The sequence below is a fragment of the Cebus imitator genome, unplaced genomic scaffold, assembly GCF_001604975.1.
Source record: "Cebus imitator isolate Cc_AM_T3 unplaced genomic scaffold, Cebus_imitator-1.0 Scaffold97, whole genome shotgun sequence".
Lineage (NCBI taxonomy): Eukaryota > Metazoa > Chordata > Mammalia > Primates > Cebidae > Cebus > Cebus imitator.
This window is the reverse complement of record NW_016107412.1, coordinates 6173601-6193423: the sequence shown is the minus strand read 5'-3', so window position 1 is coordinate 6193423 and position 19823 is coordinate 6173601. Positions and strand designations below refer to the sequence as shown.

Genomic DNA, 19823 nt, shown 5'->3' with positions numbered 1-19823 from the left:
GGTCTTGAACACCTGGGCTCAAGTAATCCTCCTGCCTTGGCGTCCCAAAGTGTTGGGATTACAGGTGTGAGCCACTGTGCCCAGCCTCTTCTGAAATCTTTTATTTGCATGTAAGCACTTACTAAGTAAGGCTATTAACAAAAACATCTGCCTTAAAAAGGGATTTAAATTTTTAAACCTCTAGGAAGCGTAAGATAATAAACACAGAGTTTTTATTTGTTGAAATAGGTTGTAAAAGTATCAGATTAAGCTCAAGGAACTAATTTAAAGGTTGCAAAACTAATTATTCAAGCCTAATGCCTCACATTCATTTGCAGCACTTGTTTGTCACCCATCATAAATATTAACACTGTGGAGACTATTTTAGGAAAGTATATAGAAAAGGTGTCACTCTAAATAATGTTATCTCTAGGCTCACTGATAAAGTGTCAGAGGAGCTAACATGAATTTTAGTGTAAAGTAACATATGTACAGGAATGGAGATAAAGCAGTTCACTGAATAATTATGAGACTAACAATCCAGGTCAAGAAGGGTATATTGACAGCTTGTGTACCTTATCTGTTATGGCCTATCTCCAGAAAGTTAGGATAGATAAAAGCTTTCTTTGCATATTGAATCTTTAGACACTCCAGACACTTGTAACTGCTCAGTTAATAACACTAATTGTAATTCTTGAAGAGGAATATTTGGAAAAAACTTAATCCTACTGAGAAACAAAACTGAACTACTAGAAAGAAGATATTCAAAATGATAAATGAATAATTTGAAATAAACACAACATTCTAAAAACACCGAATATGTTTATGAAGTTGTAGAGTAGCTACAAAGTCAAAATATGGAGGGCTTTTACATAAATATTTTGTTCTAAAAACCTTGAATTTTAATTTTTTTTTTTTTTTTTTTTAGTTAATTACTATGTGTAACAGTATAAAAACCCTGAGATTTAAGTAACGTGTATAGAAAAGTTTTCTAATGGATATGCATTCTACATTAAATTATGTGATCAAAATGATAAAATTAATGATAATTCCAAGCACCTGCAGTAATCATCCCATATGTTTTCAGCTTTAAAGTAACTGGTTTTAGATTACTATTCTTTATTGTTTATTCACATGAACCATCCAAAAATAAAGTGTCAGTAGAAGGTTCAAATTATAACTGACTTAACCAAATTTTAAGCACGTAAGTAAACTTAACTAAAATTTTCAGAGTGCTTGAAAATACAATTAACATGTACTGGTAAAGCTTATGGATTTAAATTTAAAAGTCAGCTTTAGAAAAGTTTAGTTTAATGCAATTAAACTTGGATTCGTTGGTGTTAGAACTTGAATCTTCAGTAATTATAAAGACCAGTAGAATAATCTATGTATGCTTGAGGAAGAGCTTGAACATTATTTTGAAGTGTTTGATGTGTAAAATAAAATTATTAGAGTTATGGAATCAGGTACAGGTTTCTTATTTTTTTTTAAAAATTGAGCTTTTTTGGGGGAAATTTCATACAAAATTATTTCTTCTCATTTTGAACTTTATTTTTATTATATATAAGAAAATTTTGGACATCTCCAGATTTCTTCCAGTTTAGCCTAGCGTGCCATCTATATAGATGGCATTTTTAAAAATGCTGTTTTATAAGAAAAGTTGAGCTTTGAATTAAGCAAATATTTTGAGAGATCTGCCTACTAACAGTTTTTGTTAGGGCTGCCTGTAAATGGTTTATTTTAATGACCATCTTAGCACTAAGTTTAGGTACCAAATCATTTAGTACTAAATTTAGTAATTTAGTAAATTTTAATTTTAGTATTATTATATTTTAATATTATTAAATTTAGAAAATGCTATCTCATTTTAGTTGAGAAACAGTTGATGGTGTTTCCCAAAAAAGATCCCAACCTCTAGATCCCTTATATTAAAAATGTTACCTCAAATTGTAGCAGCAAAATGCTGTTAATGAAGACCATAGGTTAATAATACAGTTTTATTCTTAATTTCTTTGGAAATTAAAACAGGAGTGACTGATAATTTCTGTTTCTTTTAGGAAAAGATTGTCTGTTTAGAAAAAGGCATATGTCCTTTGGCTAAAACTTAATATTTGAGCAACAGTAAAACGGTTTTTTCCACAATCTGTTTTGAAGTTGTTTACCTTCTGTAGGCTAATGTCAAAGCACTGTGGTACTCTGTTTGCTTGTGAAGGTGGAGGGCCTTAGATTTTGTCAACTGTTGATAAAGTGGTATGAATTTGGATGTGAAGATGAACATTTGAACTGAACCTTTTCATAAAGGGAGAGGGCACAGGGTGCTGTAATCTCCAAATACATGCTCTTAACTGACATTGAGCTTAGAATATGGCATCTTCCTTTCTCCTGCCTTATCTACTATAAACAAGATTAAATAAAAGCAGAATTGAATGTTGGAAAAGTTGTTTGTGGGAAGAATTAATTTTCTGTTGATTATCATGTAAATTAAAGCAAATACTCCTTAAAGGTAATAATAAAATGACATATTCATTTCCAGGTGTTCTTCTCTATGGGCCTCCAGGCTGTGGTAAAACGTTGATTGCCAAGGCCACAGCCAAAGAAGCAGGCTGTCGATTTATTAACCTTCAGCCTTCAACACTGACTGATAAGTGGTATGGAGAATCTCAAAAATTGGCTGCTGCTGTCTTCTCCCTTGCCATAAAGCTACAACCATCCATCATCTTTATAGATGAAATAGGTATGCTATGTTTTCTGTATGAGTATTTTTAAAGGCCATTTGTAAAGGTATTTAGATAACCAGACTTAGTTTTTAACATGATTCATTAATTAGGTCATATTAATAAAAAAAAAATAACCAACATCATAATATCCTATGTATAATTTCTGTGTTGTAGAATGAACATAGACTATATATTCCCCTACTGATAGGTTTTCCTGTCTTTTCCCTGTTACAAACAGTATGCAGTGGACATCCATGTACAGGTTTTCTCATGTATATATGTTTGCCCAGGAAAGATACCTAGAAGTTGAATCATTTGATTGTGTGATTACCTATCTTCAACCTCCCTGGGGTTACGATTTCTTTAAAGTTTTTATACCTATTTATGTTTTCCTGGTTGCTGGTAAATTTGGGCTTCTTTAAGCATTTTGATTAGCCATTTGAGTTTTCTTATTTGTGAATTGCCAGTATTTCTTTGGAGTTATTTGCATTTTTCTTTTGCTGATGTTTATTATGATTACAACTATTTTCTAGTCTATCTTTATTTCTGATGGGTTTTTTTTTTTTTCGCAGTTTAATATTTGGCTATATTCACTATTTTGCCTTTGTGATTTATACTTTTTGTAACTGGTTTACAAATACCTTCACTATCCCCATAAATGTTCTCTTTTTAAAAATTATGTATAGCATGAGGTAAGAATCTAATTTCATTCTTTTCCAAAAAGACAGTCAACTAGACTATCCTTTGCTATATATGTCGTAACTTTTATGTTAATGGACTCTTGATATATTTCATGGGTCGATATTTTCGTTCTGTTCCTCGTACAATGTATATATAAATATATATCATAATATCATATTAGTATAGCTATATATATTTATTATAGCATTATTACCATAGTTTTGAATTATATTTTATTATAGTTACATGTAGCATGATAGGCTATGTAACCATATGTAGAGAGAAAAATAGATAGAGATTTATGGTATAGCTTTGTTTTGGTTACTTGTTTGCTTTATATATCTTTTCTCATCAGTTTACTCCAGTTATTTCAGTGCGCATCTTGAACAGAGGAACACATAGGTAGATTTTTTTTTTTAAGACAGCATCTCACTCTGTTACCCAGGCGCAATGCAGTGGCGTGATCATGGCTCACTGCAGCCTCAACCTCCCCGGGCTCAAGTGAATCTCCTACCTCAGCCTCCCAAGTAGCTGGGAACACAGGTGTGTGCTACCACAACCCACTAATCTTTGTATTTTTTTTTTTGTAGAGTCAGGGTTTCTCCATGTTGCCCAGGATGGTCTGAAACTCTTGGGACCAAGCAATACACTCCACATTGGCCTCCCAAAGTGTTGGGATTATAGGTGGGATCCACTGCACCTGGCCTGATAGCTAGATTTTTGAAAAATTTAAATCTAAATCTGTATTTAACTGGGAATTGTGGTTACTTTGATTGTATTATGATAGCTGAGATATGCAGATTTCTTTTTTTTCTTTTTTTTTCACGCTGTTGTCATGCAGGCTGGATTGCAGTGGTACAATCATGGCTCACTGCAGTCTTGACCTTCCTGGCTCAAGTGATCCTCCCACCTCAACCTTCCAAGTAGCTGAGAATACAGGTGTGTGCCACCATGCCCTGCTAATGTTTTAATCTTTTTGTAGAGACAGGGTCTCACTATCTTGCCTAGGTCGATCTCAAACTCCTGGGCTCAGGTGATCCTCCTACCTCAGCCTCCTAAGGTGCTGGGATTATAACACCTAGCCAATTTATTTCTGCTGTATTATTTTTTGCTTTTAATTTACTGGTCTAATAGACATTTTTTTCATTGTTTTTTGCTTTATTCCCTTTTTCTTATTACATTCTTTTACTTTAGTGAAATATTTAGAATATCAACTTAAAAGTTGAAGGTAATCTCTATCCTCCTCCCAAATAATACAGTGAACTTAGAACTCTTAGGTAATAATAATATCTCATCTCTTACACGTCATTGTTAAACATTTTTTATTTTTCTTATACCTTCTATATTGTTATTTTATACTGGCATTGCTTGTTTCATGCCACGTTTGCTAGGTATTTTGCTCACCATTGCTTCTTCGATCTTGTCTTTTCTGGATTTAACTTTCTTTTTACTGAAGTCTTTCAAAGTTCTTTCAGCAAAGGTTGTACAAAGAGTGGATTCTTTCTGTGTGTGAAAATGTGTTAATTCTGCCTTCTCTCTTAAATGATACAGAATGATTTTCAGCATCTTAAAACTACAATTCCATTGCATTCTAATCTTTCCAGTGTTACTGCTTTTGAGAATTCTCTTTATTGCCTTGTATTTGTAAGTAATCTATCATTTCTCCCTAGTTGCTATTAGATTTCTATGTCATTCTGCTGTTCAAGTATGTTTTTTTTCTGGGTCTGCATTTATTTTCATTTAGCCTGCTAAGCCTTATGGTGGTTTTTTAATCTGAGGATGCATGACTTTCGTTAATTCTGGAGGATTTCTCAGCCATTGTATATCTTTGGTTGCAATGCTCCCATTAAAAAACAAAACAAAACAAAACAAAACAAAACTGTGGTAGCTCACACCTGTAATCCCAGTACTTGGAGAGGCCAAAGCAGGAGGTTTACTTGAGTCCAGAAATTCAAGACCATCCTGGACAACATGTTGAGACCCCATAGCTACAACAAAAATACAAAAATTAGCCAGGTGTGGTAATGTATGCCTGTAGTACGAGCTACTTGGGAGGCTGAGGTGAAAGGATCACTTGAGCCCAGGAGATTAAGGATATTCAGTGAACCAAGGTTATACCACCACACTGGAGCCTGGGCAACAAAACAGGATCCCATCTTAAAAAACAAAATTCCTAATCTTGTTTATTTTGAGTCATTTCTACAGTCTGTCATTTAGTTCTGTACTATATTTCATCAATTCTAAGACATACTGTTTTGTTTTTTACATTTTAACATCTTTGAAATTGGGATAGCATGTTATAGTTGAGTTGGCAGCATTTTAAGTTTCTTGTTTGTACATAAAATAATGGTACAACTTAAAAATAATTCAATTTTTGAGTAGGTTATTAAAAGCAATTCTTTCCTTGGCTATATTTAATCTTTCAACCATTGAGTTTGTGTTTTGTTTATTATATTTGAACTTCAGAAGTTCTGTTTGGTTCTTTATAAAATGTTTCCCTTTTTTACTGTAGCTTGCTCTTTTAGAATTGCAATTCCTTTTATAGCTTTAGAATTTTAAACATACTATTTTTATATAGTTTTTGAATTGCTCTGTTCTGAAATTGTAATTTTACTTGATGTTGACTCTTTTTTTATAGTGATTTGTTTCCTTGTGTCATTTGTAACATTAGATGGCTTTAGTCTTGTTTTTATATGAGAATTATTTGTTGCCTAAGAAGATCCAGAGTACTTTTTCTGTCTCTGCTTAGAGCTTCAGGGGTCTGATCATTCAGAACAAATTTTAGATAATTTCTCAGTTTGCATGTTCCCGGACTGAATGGTGGTACAAATTTAGACTTCATACCTGAATGAGACTCCCTGTGGTCCTAGTTTTTTATCTGTAGGGAAGACATTTTTATTCCTCAGAGCCCAGGCAGAGATGGACAAACATTCTGGCACAGTGATGAGCAGATTTTTTTCTTGTCCACACTTTCTGTGAGTGTTAATCCTTCCAGGTATCTTGGCTTCAGCCGGTATGTGGATGTTAACAATAGAGCAGAACCTTTTGATGCTTTGTATATGTCTGTATGCATACCTGCTGTGTATACAAACACACAGACAGTAGTATAATCACATGAAGTTTTTCCAGCTCTTATTTCGAACTCTTAGTTCCCCTTTTTTCTGAACTCTGGGATTTTTTTTTTCTTTGTTTCTTGCAACCTCAGATCTTCATTAACTTTTTCTAAAATAAATTAGTAGACTTTGTTTTTAATAATGGTTTTAAGTTTGCAGAATTGAGCAGAAATCGTAGCGAGTTCCCATATGTCCCCCACATATATAGTTTCTCCTAGTATTAATACTAGTGTGAGACATTTATTAATGAATCAGTATTGACACATTGTAATTAACCAAAGTCCATAATTTAAGGTTCATTCTTTACGTTGTACAGTTCTATGGACTTTGACAAAGCATGCTGTTTTTTATCTGTCATTACAATCTCATACACAATAGTATCCTTCCCATATTTGTCCTTCCCTTTTCCTCCCAAACTGCAGGCATCCACTGATCATTTTACTGTCTCTATAGTTATACCTTTTCTGTAATTTTACAATTAGAATCATACAATATGTAATCTTTTTAGACTTGCTTCTTTAGCAATATGCATTTAAGTTTCTTCTATATCTTTTCATGATTTGTTAGCTTATTTTTATTACTAAATAATATTCTGTTATGTAGATGTACCACAGTTTGTTCCATTCATCTGTTAAGTGACATCTTCTTTTCAACAATTAGGAATAATGCTGCTAACAGCATTCATGTACAGGTTTTCCTGTGGACACAAGGTTGCAACTCAATTGGTAAAATAATACCTAGGAGCATAACATCTAAATCTTATGGTAAAACAGTGTTTAGTTTTGTAAGAAACTAGCAAACTGTCTTCCAAAGTGGCTATACAATTTTGCATTTCCACCAACAATAACTGAGGTTCCTGTTGCTATACATCTTCTAGCATTTGGGTTTGTCAATTTTTGGGATTGTATCTATTGTAATAGATATGTAGGTATCTAATAATTTCTCATTTTTTAATTTGCGTTTTCATAATGACATGATGTTGAGCATCATTTCATATGCCTTGTCATCTGTGTATCTTTGTTGAGGTGTCTGTTCAAATTTTTTGCCCTTTAAAAAAATTGTAATATTTTTTATTGTATTGATTTTTAAAATTTTGTAATTGATACATAATAATTGTACATATGCGCGAGGTACCAGTGCAGTGAGCACATCAAGCTAATTGGAATGTCCATCACCTCAAAGATTTATCATTTATTTGTGTTGGGAACAACAATTAAATTATTTTATTGCTTATATTTATTTTTTATTTTTATATTTTGGGTACAAGTCCTTTACCAGGTTCATGTTTGCAGGTATTTTTTTGCCAGTCTGTGACTTGTCATTTCATTTTCTTAGTAGTATCTTTCACAGGGCAGGAATTTTATTTTATTTATTTTATATATATTTTTTGAGATGGAATTTCACTCTTGTTGCCCAGGGTGGAGTGCAGTGGCATGATCTTGGCTCACTGCAGCCTCCATCTCCTGGATTCAAGTTATTCTTCTGCCTCGGCCTCCCAAGTAGTGAGTATTACAGGGATGTGCCACCACGCCCAGCTAATTTTGTATTTTTAGTAGAGATGAAGTTTCACCATGTTGGTCAGGCTGGTCTTGAACTCCTGGCCTCAAGTGATAACCCGCCTCGGCCTCCCAAAGTGCTGGGATTACAGGCATGAGTCACTGCACCCGGCCAGGAAGTTTAAGTCCAACTTAGACATTTTTTTTTTGTTGTATCATGCTTTTGGTGTTACATATAAAAATTAATCACCAAGTTTAAGGTCACCTTGATATTCTTCCATATTATTTCCTAGTTTTATGATTTTGTGTTTTACATATAGATTTGTGCTCCATTTTGTGTTAATTTTTTGTGAAAATTACACCAGTTTTTTTTTTTTTTTTGCCTAAGAATGTCCAGTTGCTCCAGCACCATTTGTCAGATGTGCGTTTACTTTTAAAAAAAAAATTTATCCAACTTTTTTTGTTCCTGTTTGCAGATATAGATTGAACATCTGTAATACAAAAAATCAAGATACAAAGTGATCCAAAATTCAAAACTTTTTGAGCACCAACATGATGCCACAAGTGGAAGATTTTCATGCCTGACCTCATATAACAGATTACAATCAAAACTCAGTTAAAACTTTGTTTCTTGCATGAAATTATTTAAAATACTGTATAAAATTACTTTCATGCTGTGTGTGTAAGGTATATATAAAACATAAATGAATTTCATATCTGGACTTGGGTTCGATCCCCAAGATATCTCATGTATAGGCAAATATTCCAGAATCTCAAATTTGAAACACTTCTAGTTCTCGGCATCTTGGATAAGGAAGGAATACTCAACCTGTCATTTTCTATTTTTTGATCATTCTGAGTCCTTATATTTATAGTATGTTTCTTCTAAGCATCATACAGTTGTTTTTAGAAAAAATTTTTTTGAATAGAGGAGGGGTTTTGCCATGTTGCCCAGGCTGGTCTTAAACCCCTGGCTTGAGTGATCTGCCTGTCTTGAGTTTTTTTTTTTTTTAATTTAGTCTAATACCTTAATCATGTACTTGGAGACTCTAATCTACTCACAATTATTGATATAGTTATTTATAAAAATCTAGCATTTTAAGTTTCTCATATTATTTTAAGTAAATATCTTGCCACAACCACTTATTGATAGTGAAGATTAGGAAGATTAAGTAGGCAGTTGAATTTTAAATTTATCTTTAAAAATTAGGCAGTTTTAAAATGACTGGTTTTTCCACCTTCAGAATAGTTGGGTTAGTTTGAATTATAGTCTAATAATAGGGCAGATTTTACAAAATTGAAACTTTAAGTAAATCTAGGATATATGTTCGCCATCGCCGGACTCTTATATGTCATGGTAATTTGTTTTTGCTGGAATTACTTTTTATAAAAAATGTTTTTCTGAATCGTGAACATAGCACATTACAAGACATATTTGTGCCATTTTCATGTATAATTGACAAAGTTTGAGTTGTAGTTTCAGTGCTGAAATGTAATAGGTACTCAGAAATGAAAGTAATTTATAGGGCTATAAGGCAAAACACTTGAAATGGGGATTGCACTAGAAAATCCTAGATTTATTTTTACTAGTTTTTTTTTTTTTGTTTGTTTTTTTTTTAATTCTTAGGATGTGGCACCTTTCAGTCTTATATTCAAAAAGAAAATGTTTTCCTCTTTTTTGGCAAAGCATTTTATGTTCATTGTAGATAATTTGGAAGACAGAAAATAATTTTGAAAAGAAAGTTAAACTTGTCCTTAAATCCATCCCTGAGCTCTAAAATTAGCATTTTGGTATATTTCCATAAAAGCTTTTTACCATGTATAACATGTGTATGTTTATTCTAGCATATGTTTTAAATCATTTTCTGTCTTACATTTTTCTGCCTAATAGTGTTTTATGGATTTTCCCATGTCATTTTTGTTTATACCAGGAAACTGCGTGAGAAAAAAGTATGTGACCCCATAACTAAGAACACAGAGGGTTCAGGTGACCTAGAAAGTTAGAGGCAAATTGCACAGGCATTCCTCCAAGATTACACTTAACTCTTCTAGCCTCTCAGTACTAGATCCTTTGTTTTTTTTTTTTTTTTTTNGGGGTTTCACCATGTTGACCAGGATGGTCTCGATCTCTTGACCTCGTGATCCACCCACCTCGGCCTCCCAAAGTGCTGGGATTACAGGCTTGAGCCACCGCGCCCGGCCAGAACAATTTCTTTTGCTGGCAAAGGGCTGTGGGATAGGGACTTGGAGGGGACCAGCCATCCCAGCTGGCCCCAGACTGAGGGGTTGTCTGGAATGCAGGACTCTCTGTGCTAGGACTGGAACAGTCCCGGGCAAGTGGGATGTTTGGTCACCCTACCTATTCCCGTCTTCCCCATGGCCCCAAGTGCAAGTGTCAGGCAATCCCAGCCAGAAGTAAGAGTTGGCTTGTAGTTGCCTTTATGAAATTCTAGACTGGGCACAGTGGCTCATGCCTGTAACCCCAGCAGTTTGGGAAGCCAAGGTGGGAAGATCGCTTGAGGCCAGGAGTTTGAGAGCTGCCTGGCCAACAGGCTGAAACCCTGTCTCTGCTTAAAATACAAAAATTAGCTGGGCGTGGTGGTGCGTGCCTGTAGTCCCACCTACTTGTAAGTTGAGGCGGGAGGATTGCTTCTGCCCAGAAGGTCACAGCAGTGAGCTGTGATCATGCCACAGCACTCTAGCCTGGGTGACAAAGCGAGTCCCTGTCTCAAAAGAAAAAAGAAGTTCTACCTCCTCCCATATGGCAAAACACACTGTGAACTTGTTAGCAACAGGAAAGTGATGTCGCGTGGGGCCTGAGTGGGCGCCGCACAAACCCAGGGAAAAAGGTCAGAGAGACTTCTGTTAGGCGAGCGCTCGAGGGTCCGGGAGCTGATCTTGCACAGATCACTTTACCTTCCCAGGGAACTATGGCAGGGCCCTGTGACATTCTGCAGATTCTGGAATTTCTGTCCCCTCCTCTACCTACATCTGAGCGCGTTATAGAAACCAGGGCAATAATACATACTTTATTCACGAAATGCACATAATTCCACTGTTTCAGCTGGTTCCACTGCTTCTGAGATTTCGTATATAAATATCTATGCGTGTGCGTTTGTGTGTACATTTCTTGACATGTTTACGAAGCCCCAGTTTGCCAACCTTCGGGGCATAATGCAAGAACTATTTTTCATCCTAATCTGCTGTAATGACATGTTTTATTATACTATTTCAGCTGTTTCCATTGCTTTTGTTGTTTCATGTTTTATGTATTTTAACTAATGCTTTAATTTTAGTACGTTGTGCCCCAAGGTGACTTCACAAGACTTACTTTGGAAAATCGATGGGGATTCACAGCAATGACAATTGAAGGCTCTACCCACACCCAGCACGACATAGATATGGAGATGGGAACAGAGGATGGTCTGGGAAGGCCGGCGGAGTAGGGCCTGGTGTTTGTAACACCAAGACGTACAGTAACCCTAGGTTTGCCCAGGGCTTTAGCCCAGTTTTAGCCCTGAAAGCCCAGCCTGTCAGAACCCGCTCAGTTCTGGACAAATCAGGATTGTTGGTCACTCTACAAAGATGACAGGCTTGATTCTGATATTTGGTTAGGCTGCCGCTTAAGAAGTAGGAGGTGTCCAAAAAAAAAAAAATTAAAAAAAATATTAAAAAGGGCAAGTGCGGTGGCTCATGCCTGTAATCCTAGCACTTTGGGAGGCCAAGGCGGGTGGATCACCTGAGGTCGGGAGTTTGAGACCAGCCTGACCAACAGGGAGAAACCCCGTCTCAAAAAAAAATAAATAAATAAAATAATTTTAAAAAAGAGGTAGGAGGTGTTTGTCTCAGTTTACCAAAGACAGGGCCTGAGGTTTGGAGTCTCCTACTCTTAGTTTCAAGCCCAAGCTGTGCCAATACTGTCATTGTCATTTGAATCCGATGGAGTCACTTCAACTCCCTCTAAGCCTCAGTTTCCTCATCTGGAAAATGGGCTGGGAGAGCATCTCTGGCCGAACTGCCATCAGGGACAGAGGGAGGGGCGCACGTTCTCTGCCTGGCACTTAGGGAGTGGTTGAGAGGTGGCGGCACTTTGCTAACCAGCTGTGGGGTCTTGGCCCGATCAGTCCCCTTCTCAGGCATTCCTATTCCTTGTTCTCCTACCTAATAATGAAGGAGGCAGACTGGATCCTTTATTTATTTATTTTGAGATGAAGACTTTCTCTGTCGCCAGGTTGGAGTGCAGTGGCGTGATCTCAGCTCACTGCAACCTCTGCCTCCCAGGTTCCAGTGATTCCCCCGATCAGCCTCCCAAATAGCTGGGACTAAAGGTACACGCCACCATGCCTGGCTAATTTTTTATATTTTAGTAGAGATGGGATTTCACCATGTTGGCCAGGATGGTCTCGATCTCCTGACCTCATGATACGCCCGCCTCGGCCTCCCAAAATGCTGGGATTACAGGCGTGAGCTGCAGTGTCTGGCCTAGATCCTTTTTTTTTTTTTTTTTTTTTTTTACATATGTTGTCATTAACATATTTTTAGAGAAGAAAGGAAATTATGAATGATGGTATTTTATTTTGCCTAATAATTTACCAAGTTTATTGTACCAGAATGTCTAAAATACATAGCCGAATTTCTTTGTAATCTTTTGTAGAGTTTTCAACAATTTTTTCTTTTCATATTTCCTTTTTATTAATTGGCATAATAATTGCACATATGGCTGGGCGCCATGGCTCACGCCTGTAATCCCAACACTCTGAGAGGCTGAGACGGGCGGATCACCTGAGGTTGGGAGTTTTAGATGCACCTGACCAACATGGAGGAACCCCCCTCTACTAGAAACACAAAATTAACCGGGTGTGATGGCATATGCCTGTAATCCCAGCTACATGGAAGGCTGAGGCAGGAGAATCCCTTGAATCTGGGAGGCGGAGGTTGTGGTAAGCCATATTGCGCCATTGCACTCCAGCCTGGGCAATGAGTGAAACTCCGTTTTAAAAATAATAATAATTGCACATATTTATGGGGTACAGAGTGACAAAATGTTACTATATACTATAGTGATCAGATCAGGGTAATCAGAATACCCATCATTTCAAACATTTATCATTTCCTTGTATTAGGAACATTTTAAATTACGTAGAGTAAATAAAGTAAGGCTAGGCATGGCGGCTCATGCCTATAATCCCAGCACTTTGAGAGGTTGAGGCAGGAGAATCACTTGAGGCCAGGAGTTCAAGACTAGCCTTGGCAACGTAGTGAATCCTGTCTTTACCACCAAAAAAAAAACTAGCTAGGCATGGTGGCATGTACCTGTAGTCCCAGCTACTCGAGAGACTTAGGCAGGAGGATCACTTAAGCCTGGGAGTTCGAGGTTGCAGTGTGCTGTAATTGCGCCATTGCACCCCAGCCTGGGCAACAGGGTGAGACTCTGTCTCAAAAAAAAAAGTTTGGGGGGGGATAAATAATTTATTCTTAATTTCTAAGGTTAAGGATGTTTTACTTCTAGACTCCTTTCTACGAAACCGTTCAAGTTCTGACCATGAAGCTACAGCCATGATGAAAGCTCAGTTTATGAGTCTCTGGGATGGATTGGATACTGATCACAGCTGCCAGGTATTTGAACAAAATCTGCCCTCAACTTGTGTTGGTTTTTTTGTTCTTAATAGAAAATTTGGTGGGCTACTTACTATGCTTTTGTACTCTTTTTTTTTTTTTTTTTTTTTTATAATGATTTACACTTATGACTAAATGATAAGGATCCAAAAGAATATGGTTTGTATAAGCTTTATCCAATTTGAGGACTTTGTGTCTACCAAAACATTGGTAGATTGCCTAAATGCCTGAAACAGATGCAACAGAAGAGAAAACACCAGAGTAAAGCTTCTCGGAATTTTCAGAACCTACAGTGCCAAAGAGAGTAAGTGACTAGTGTCTGTGGGTATAGTGTACATTTAAAAATATATATATTTTCTCTTTTCCTCAACTCTTATTTTTGACTTTTACCATAATTCCTTGTAGTCTTTACTTTCAGTTCTAAGTCACTTCCCTCATTTTCATTTGACAGAGTTCATTAGTAGCTGAAACTAACAACAGTTTCTCACTTCTTGTCACCCATGCCTATCTTTAGGATCCCAGTTTTATACAAGACAGACTTGTATCCTAGGCTTTTTCTCTTCCTCCTGTATGGGCTTTATTTTTCAGTTTTCCTTTTTGGTTTCCAGTTTTCATTTAGTTTTTGGCCTCTGAATATTCCATACTTTCTTGTCAGCCCAGTGGTTTAAAAGAAAGTTAAAAAGACGTTAATCTGGCATGTTTGTGTTTTTTTTAGCCAGATTGCTGGAAATAAACATCCTACAACCATTTTCCGTTGTTTTTTTTTTTTTAATGAATCACTTAATAGCTCATGGAAAAGTTAACAGTGTTCTTTTATTTTAACTTTAGTATTTTCTCTCTGTTTTTCTTTTTCTTTTCTTTTTTTTTTTTTTTTGAGACAGAGTCTTACTCTGTCGCCCAGGCTGGAGTACAGTGGCATGATCTTGGTTCACCGCAACCTCCGCTCTCCAGGTTCAAGCAGTTCTCCTGCTTCAGTCTCAAGTAGCTGGGGTTACAGATGTGCACCACCACACCTGGCTAATTTTTGTAATTTTAGTAGAGATGGCTTTCACTATGTTGGCCAGCCTGGTCTCGAACTCCTGAGCTCAAACAGCCTGCCCACTTTGGCCTCCCATAGTGCTGGCATTACAGCCTGAGCCACCATGCCTGACCTGTTTCATGTCTTTTTTAACGTGTCTTTCATATTTTCTGTCTTTTTGTGCTGTGTCCTGGATAATTTATTTTCCTTTCTTCTGGTTCATTTGAAGCTCTTCTGCTATCTGACTCTTTCATTGAACTTATTATTTCAAGTATTATATTTTTCAGTTTTAGAAATTTTTCTAGATTGTTTTTCAAATCTACCAAGTCAGTTTTGATAGGTTCTTGCTTATTACTTATGTTTCTAATTGTATTAGAAAATCAGAACCCTGGCATCAACTAGCTGTGTGACCTTGGCCAAATTTTATAATCACCCTGTATCTGTATAGAGGGAATAATATTTATAAAAAGGGAAGAATAGTACCTACCTCAGAATTGTTTTGAGGAATTAATCTGAGTTAAGTGCATAGGCCCTATTGCCAACCTTAGCTTAATTCCTTTAGTTCTTTGCAAAATTGTCGGTTAATTTAGTTGTCTTTTAAATATTTTATTTTTTGTGTTCATGGGGTTTAAGGATCTCTTAACCCCACCACATTACCATAAGTCAAAGTCTGAACATCATTCTCAAGAAGAAAATTAAGTCTCATGTCCTCCTTCTATATTGTGTTTGTGAAAATGTAGTTTTATTATGAGGAATACAGCCTTTAGCTTTTCTGGAATGGTTGGAGAAGAAAGTATAACATAGATAGATTTAGGTAACATTAATAGAAACATTTCCCATTAATAATTGGTTTTTATAAACCTGTGGGGTTTATCAATAGGACTCATGTACAGGTTGCCAAAAACTATTCCGCCTGAGAAATAATATTTAGAGCATTTAGACAATTGGATAGTTAGCCCATGTAAGAGAAAATATCTTAATATTACATACCCTGTCAGAACTTGGTGTTCAACTATTTTCAGCAGGTGATATAGAGGCAATTGGATGAAGTATTCTCCAGAGCCACTTTCTCCAGAGCTCCACAGTATGATTCTGGTACAGCATAACTTGCAACAGAGTTCTCAGAACCAAAATTCCTTACTGCGCTAATAGCAATTACTGTTTTTATTATGATGAGTTTTGAGTTGAGAGAGCAAACGAAGATGCTGCTGTTTTATTAAACTGCAGTAACTTTTTAACTTTTATTTGGGGGGAGGTTAAAGTTGATATTATTAATTTTGAGTAATTATTTTAAACATGTTCTACTTGCATGTGAACCAGTTAGCTCTTCTCTAGAATTGTCTTTTCTATGATTATGGATAGAGCCCAGTACCCTAGCTAGCTTTCTTGTAATGTGATATGGTCACCAAGGAAACAGAAATAGAGAATGGCCCAATGAAACCCATCACTGTTTCTGGAAACCTTAGGATTGATGACATATTTTTCATCTTGAGAGACATGAGACATAAAAAGATAGTGTTTTTAGGGTATTCATTGATAAAGTTTTGAGATATAAATTTAGGTTTGATTATTTTAAATGTGAAATGATAAAAAATTATCTTCACGTTTTGTTTTAAAGATTCTTTTTTAAAGTTTTACTTTAAATCCAGGGGTACAAGTTCACATTTGTTACATAGATGAACTTGTGTCTTGGGGTTTTGTTGTACTGATTATTTCATACCCAGATATTAAGCCTAGTACCCTTTAGTTATTTTTCCTGATCCTCTCCCTCTTCCAGATGAAGCTCAAGTCCATTATTTTTAGCAAATGAATGCAGGAACAGAAAATAAAGATTTCTTAAAAGTTGGAACAACTGGCTGAGTGCAGTGGCTCATGCCTGTAATCCCAGCACTTTAAAAGGCTGAGGCGGGTGGATCACCTGAGGTCAGGAGTTTGAGACCAGCCTGGTCAACCTGGTGAAACCCAGTCTCTACCAAAAAAAAAAAATACAAAAATTAGCTAGGCTTGGTGGCAGTTGCCTGTAATCCCAGCTGCTCAGGAGGGCTGAGGCAGGAGAATCACTTGAACCCGGGAGGGTGGAGGTTGCAGTGAGCCTAGATTATACCATTGCACTCCAGCCTTGGCAACAGAGCGAGACTCCATCTCAAAATAACGTTTGAACAACTAATACCTAAAAGGAGCATTGATTTTGTTGCTTAAGTAGTAAAAAATTACTGTCACTTCCTGTTTTAAATTGTAGCTCATTTGTATTAAACAGAATTAATATATATGTAAAAGTTCTGTTTTTGCTGAAAATCACTCCTTAAAATTTGCTTCTTTATGTGAAACTACAAGTGATTTCAATCACTGTTGCTTTTTCATCATGAGTATCTGTTATACATACTCAATAGACCATATTTTGCTAGTTTTATTTGGATTCCTTGATTCTGTTTTCTAGCGTTTCATCCTCTGTACTGGTTTTTCAGTTTTGTTTTGTTTTGTTCTATATTTTTTCAAATGTTTTCCATTTTCCTTTTTTTTTCCCCCAAATATTGACTCAACCACAATGCCTTTTGTGGGTTTTTTTTTTCCGTATTCATTATCTTAAGTATTTAGTTCATTCGCTTACTTTTAAGATTTGTTTTAAATTTGGAAGAAATTTTTTCTTTTTTATTAATTTTATTGAGTTGTAGAAAGTCAATAAAGAGGATGGGCATAATGTTTCACATTTGTAATCCCTGCACTTCGGAAGGCCAAGGCGGGAGGATCTCTTGAGCCCAGAGGTTTCAGACCAGCATAGGCAATATGGTGAAACCTCATCTTACTAAAGACAGAAAAATTAGCCAGGCACAGTGGTATGTGCCTGTAGTCCCCAACTACTCAGAAGGCTGAGGCAGGAGGATTGCTTAACCCCATGAGATTGAGGCTATAGTGAGCTATAAGGGCAACACTGCACTTCTACCTGGGAGACAGAGCAAGACCCTGTCTACAAAAAAAGAAAAAGAAAAAAGAAAAAAAAAGAAAAATAGGTATGAACATTAATATTTTGATTTTAGGACCACATAACACAAATACAAACTATGCTGTGTGGTGAAACTATTTTTCAAACATGTTTATATTTTCTTCCTCTAGGTGGCAAACTCTCACAGTTAATTGAAAGTAATTGGGCTTTCAGGCTCCTGAATGTCATTCAGTGTAGAGTAGAGGTAGAATATAAGATTTGAATTATTTCAGAAATGTAAAACCTGTTAGGGAGAAATAGGATGATGTTAGAGTAATGTGTTTCCATGGAATACCATTAAATTTCATTTTGGATAGCAGATGTGTATTGTTACTGGGTTATACTGAAGTATCAACAGTAAAGGTAATATTGATGTCCTTCAGAAATTATCTTGTTTTATGTATCTTTATTTATATTTATGTTTATTTTTAGAGTTCCTTTTTTTTTTTTAAATCTCTACATCCTTTATAAGTAAGTGACATAGACCCAGAATTTGGCAGGACTGCCAGCATTTTTAAAAAGAATTCTTCCCAGCATTTTGATGTTTGCTTATACTCTGTTATCTTTAAAGTTTGATTACTTGAGATTTTATTTAGCATTGAAAGGATATCACCTGCAGTGCTGATAGTACCATGAGATGATGATGTGAAATATAGAGAAAAAGTACACAATATCTATTACAGTTACCATAATCTTCAGACTTACGGGGAAATGATTCTTTCCATAATATTATTATTTAAGGACTTGAACTGTCCCCCCACACTTCCAAACTGTATACCCAAGCTGTAAAATAATGGCTTTCAGTCATTCAGCATATATTCATTAAGCAAACATATATTGCAAAATACAATATTTTTTTAAAAGCAAATTTTTGTAATTCCTGAGTAGCTATTTGCAACTGAACATTACATATTTTAATTACTAGAAAGACATCAAATGAAATGCATTAGTTTTCCAGTTTTGCTGTTATTTGATCTGTTTGGGATTAACTTCAATTTTTACATATAAATAGTTGAACAATAGTGAATTAAAATCAGATTTCTTACAAAGGATTTAGTTAAAATACCGCTTAATTTTTTAAACCAAGCTCTAGTAATAACATACTCAAAGCAGTATAATTGATATATTTAATACCTTCTGTTTTCTTTATATACTTAGGTCATAGTAATGGGAGCTACCAATCGTCCTCAGGACCTTGACTCGGCTATAATGAGAAGAATGCCTACAAGATTTCATATCAACCAGCCTGTAGGTGGTCTTGATTGATATTATGAAGAGTTAAATATTCACCTTTTTATAGGTCTTTACCTTTAATTTTAAGAACAAATATTTTGTTATATAGGACTTATTTATGACAAGGAAGGAATGGGGCAGACACCCTGATGGTTGCTGCTTTGTCCTTTCCACTCTTTCTTATTTCTATCTTAAGATTAGTGTTACTTGCTTCTCTTCAAAGTATATATGTAGTTACCTCAAGTTTGCTTGGCTATTTTAGTGATTTACTTTAGGATGTAGGAAGTTATCTATATAGGAAGATACATAAGAAAATCTAAATTATAGTTTGAGTTTAGCATAGAATAAAATTGGAGAAATTTGGCTTAAAGAATTGTTCTGTTTAGAACGCCTGGCATGAAGAACAACTGGGATTTATTTGATTGATTATTTACAGATGTAGTCAGTGCATCCCTGATAGGATTAATGATTCCAGTGGATATCATAGTTTATAAGAATGCAGATGTTTAGATGGTGTTAGACTAGTTCTGCCTTCTTTCTAGCATTTTTTGTTAGTTAAGAAGTACCCTCTAGTATATGATTATGACTTACCGGTACATTATAATTTTTGCACAGATCTTGAGATCTTGAATTCTGTCTGCCTTCAGATTGCAAAAGAAAGAACAGGTTTTATTAGTAGAAAATATGTTCCATACAATCAGCATGTTACATGTGTTGCCATTTAGAGGGACTTACTGTAATTCCATTTTTAATCTGGCTAAAAATCATTTGTCCCATTTATAGTCTGTAATTTCTCAGATTGGTTTTTGTTAGTAAACTTGATAGTTATGGCCTCTATAAAATTACTCTGATCAACTCTTTACTATAGCTACAACTTTAATAAAGTGGTTAAGTATGTGCATATTCTTGGAAAATTTACCCAATGAAGATTTTAAAACCTGTAGGAGACTATAAAATTTATTTAGTATGACTGATTTTTTTTTTTTTTTT

At 35.5% G+C, this 19823-nt stretch overlaps 1 protein-coding gene across 3 annotated transcripts in view; it reads left to right on the top strand.

Annotated features, from left to right (window-relative positions):
* ATAD1 (ATPase family AAA domain containing 1) overlaps positions 1-19823 on the top strand; it is a 55596-nt gene that overhangs the window by 18191 nt on the left and 17582 nt on the right. For all 3 annotated transcript variants that reach the window (XM_017536372.2, XM_017536374.2, XM_037741283.1), the window contains 3 exons: positions 2513-2713; positions 13496-13602; positions 18759-18848. In XM_017536372.2, coding sequence (XP_017391861.1) covers positions 2513-2713; positions 13496-13602; positions 18759-18848 — 398 coding nt within the window. The remainder of the gene's footprint in view (positions 1-2512; positions 2714-13495; positions 13603-18758; positions 18849-19823) is intronic.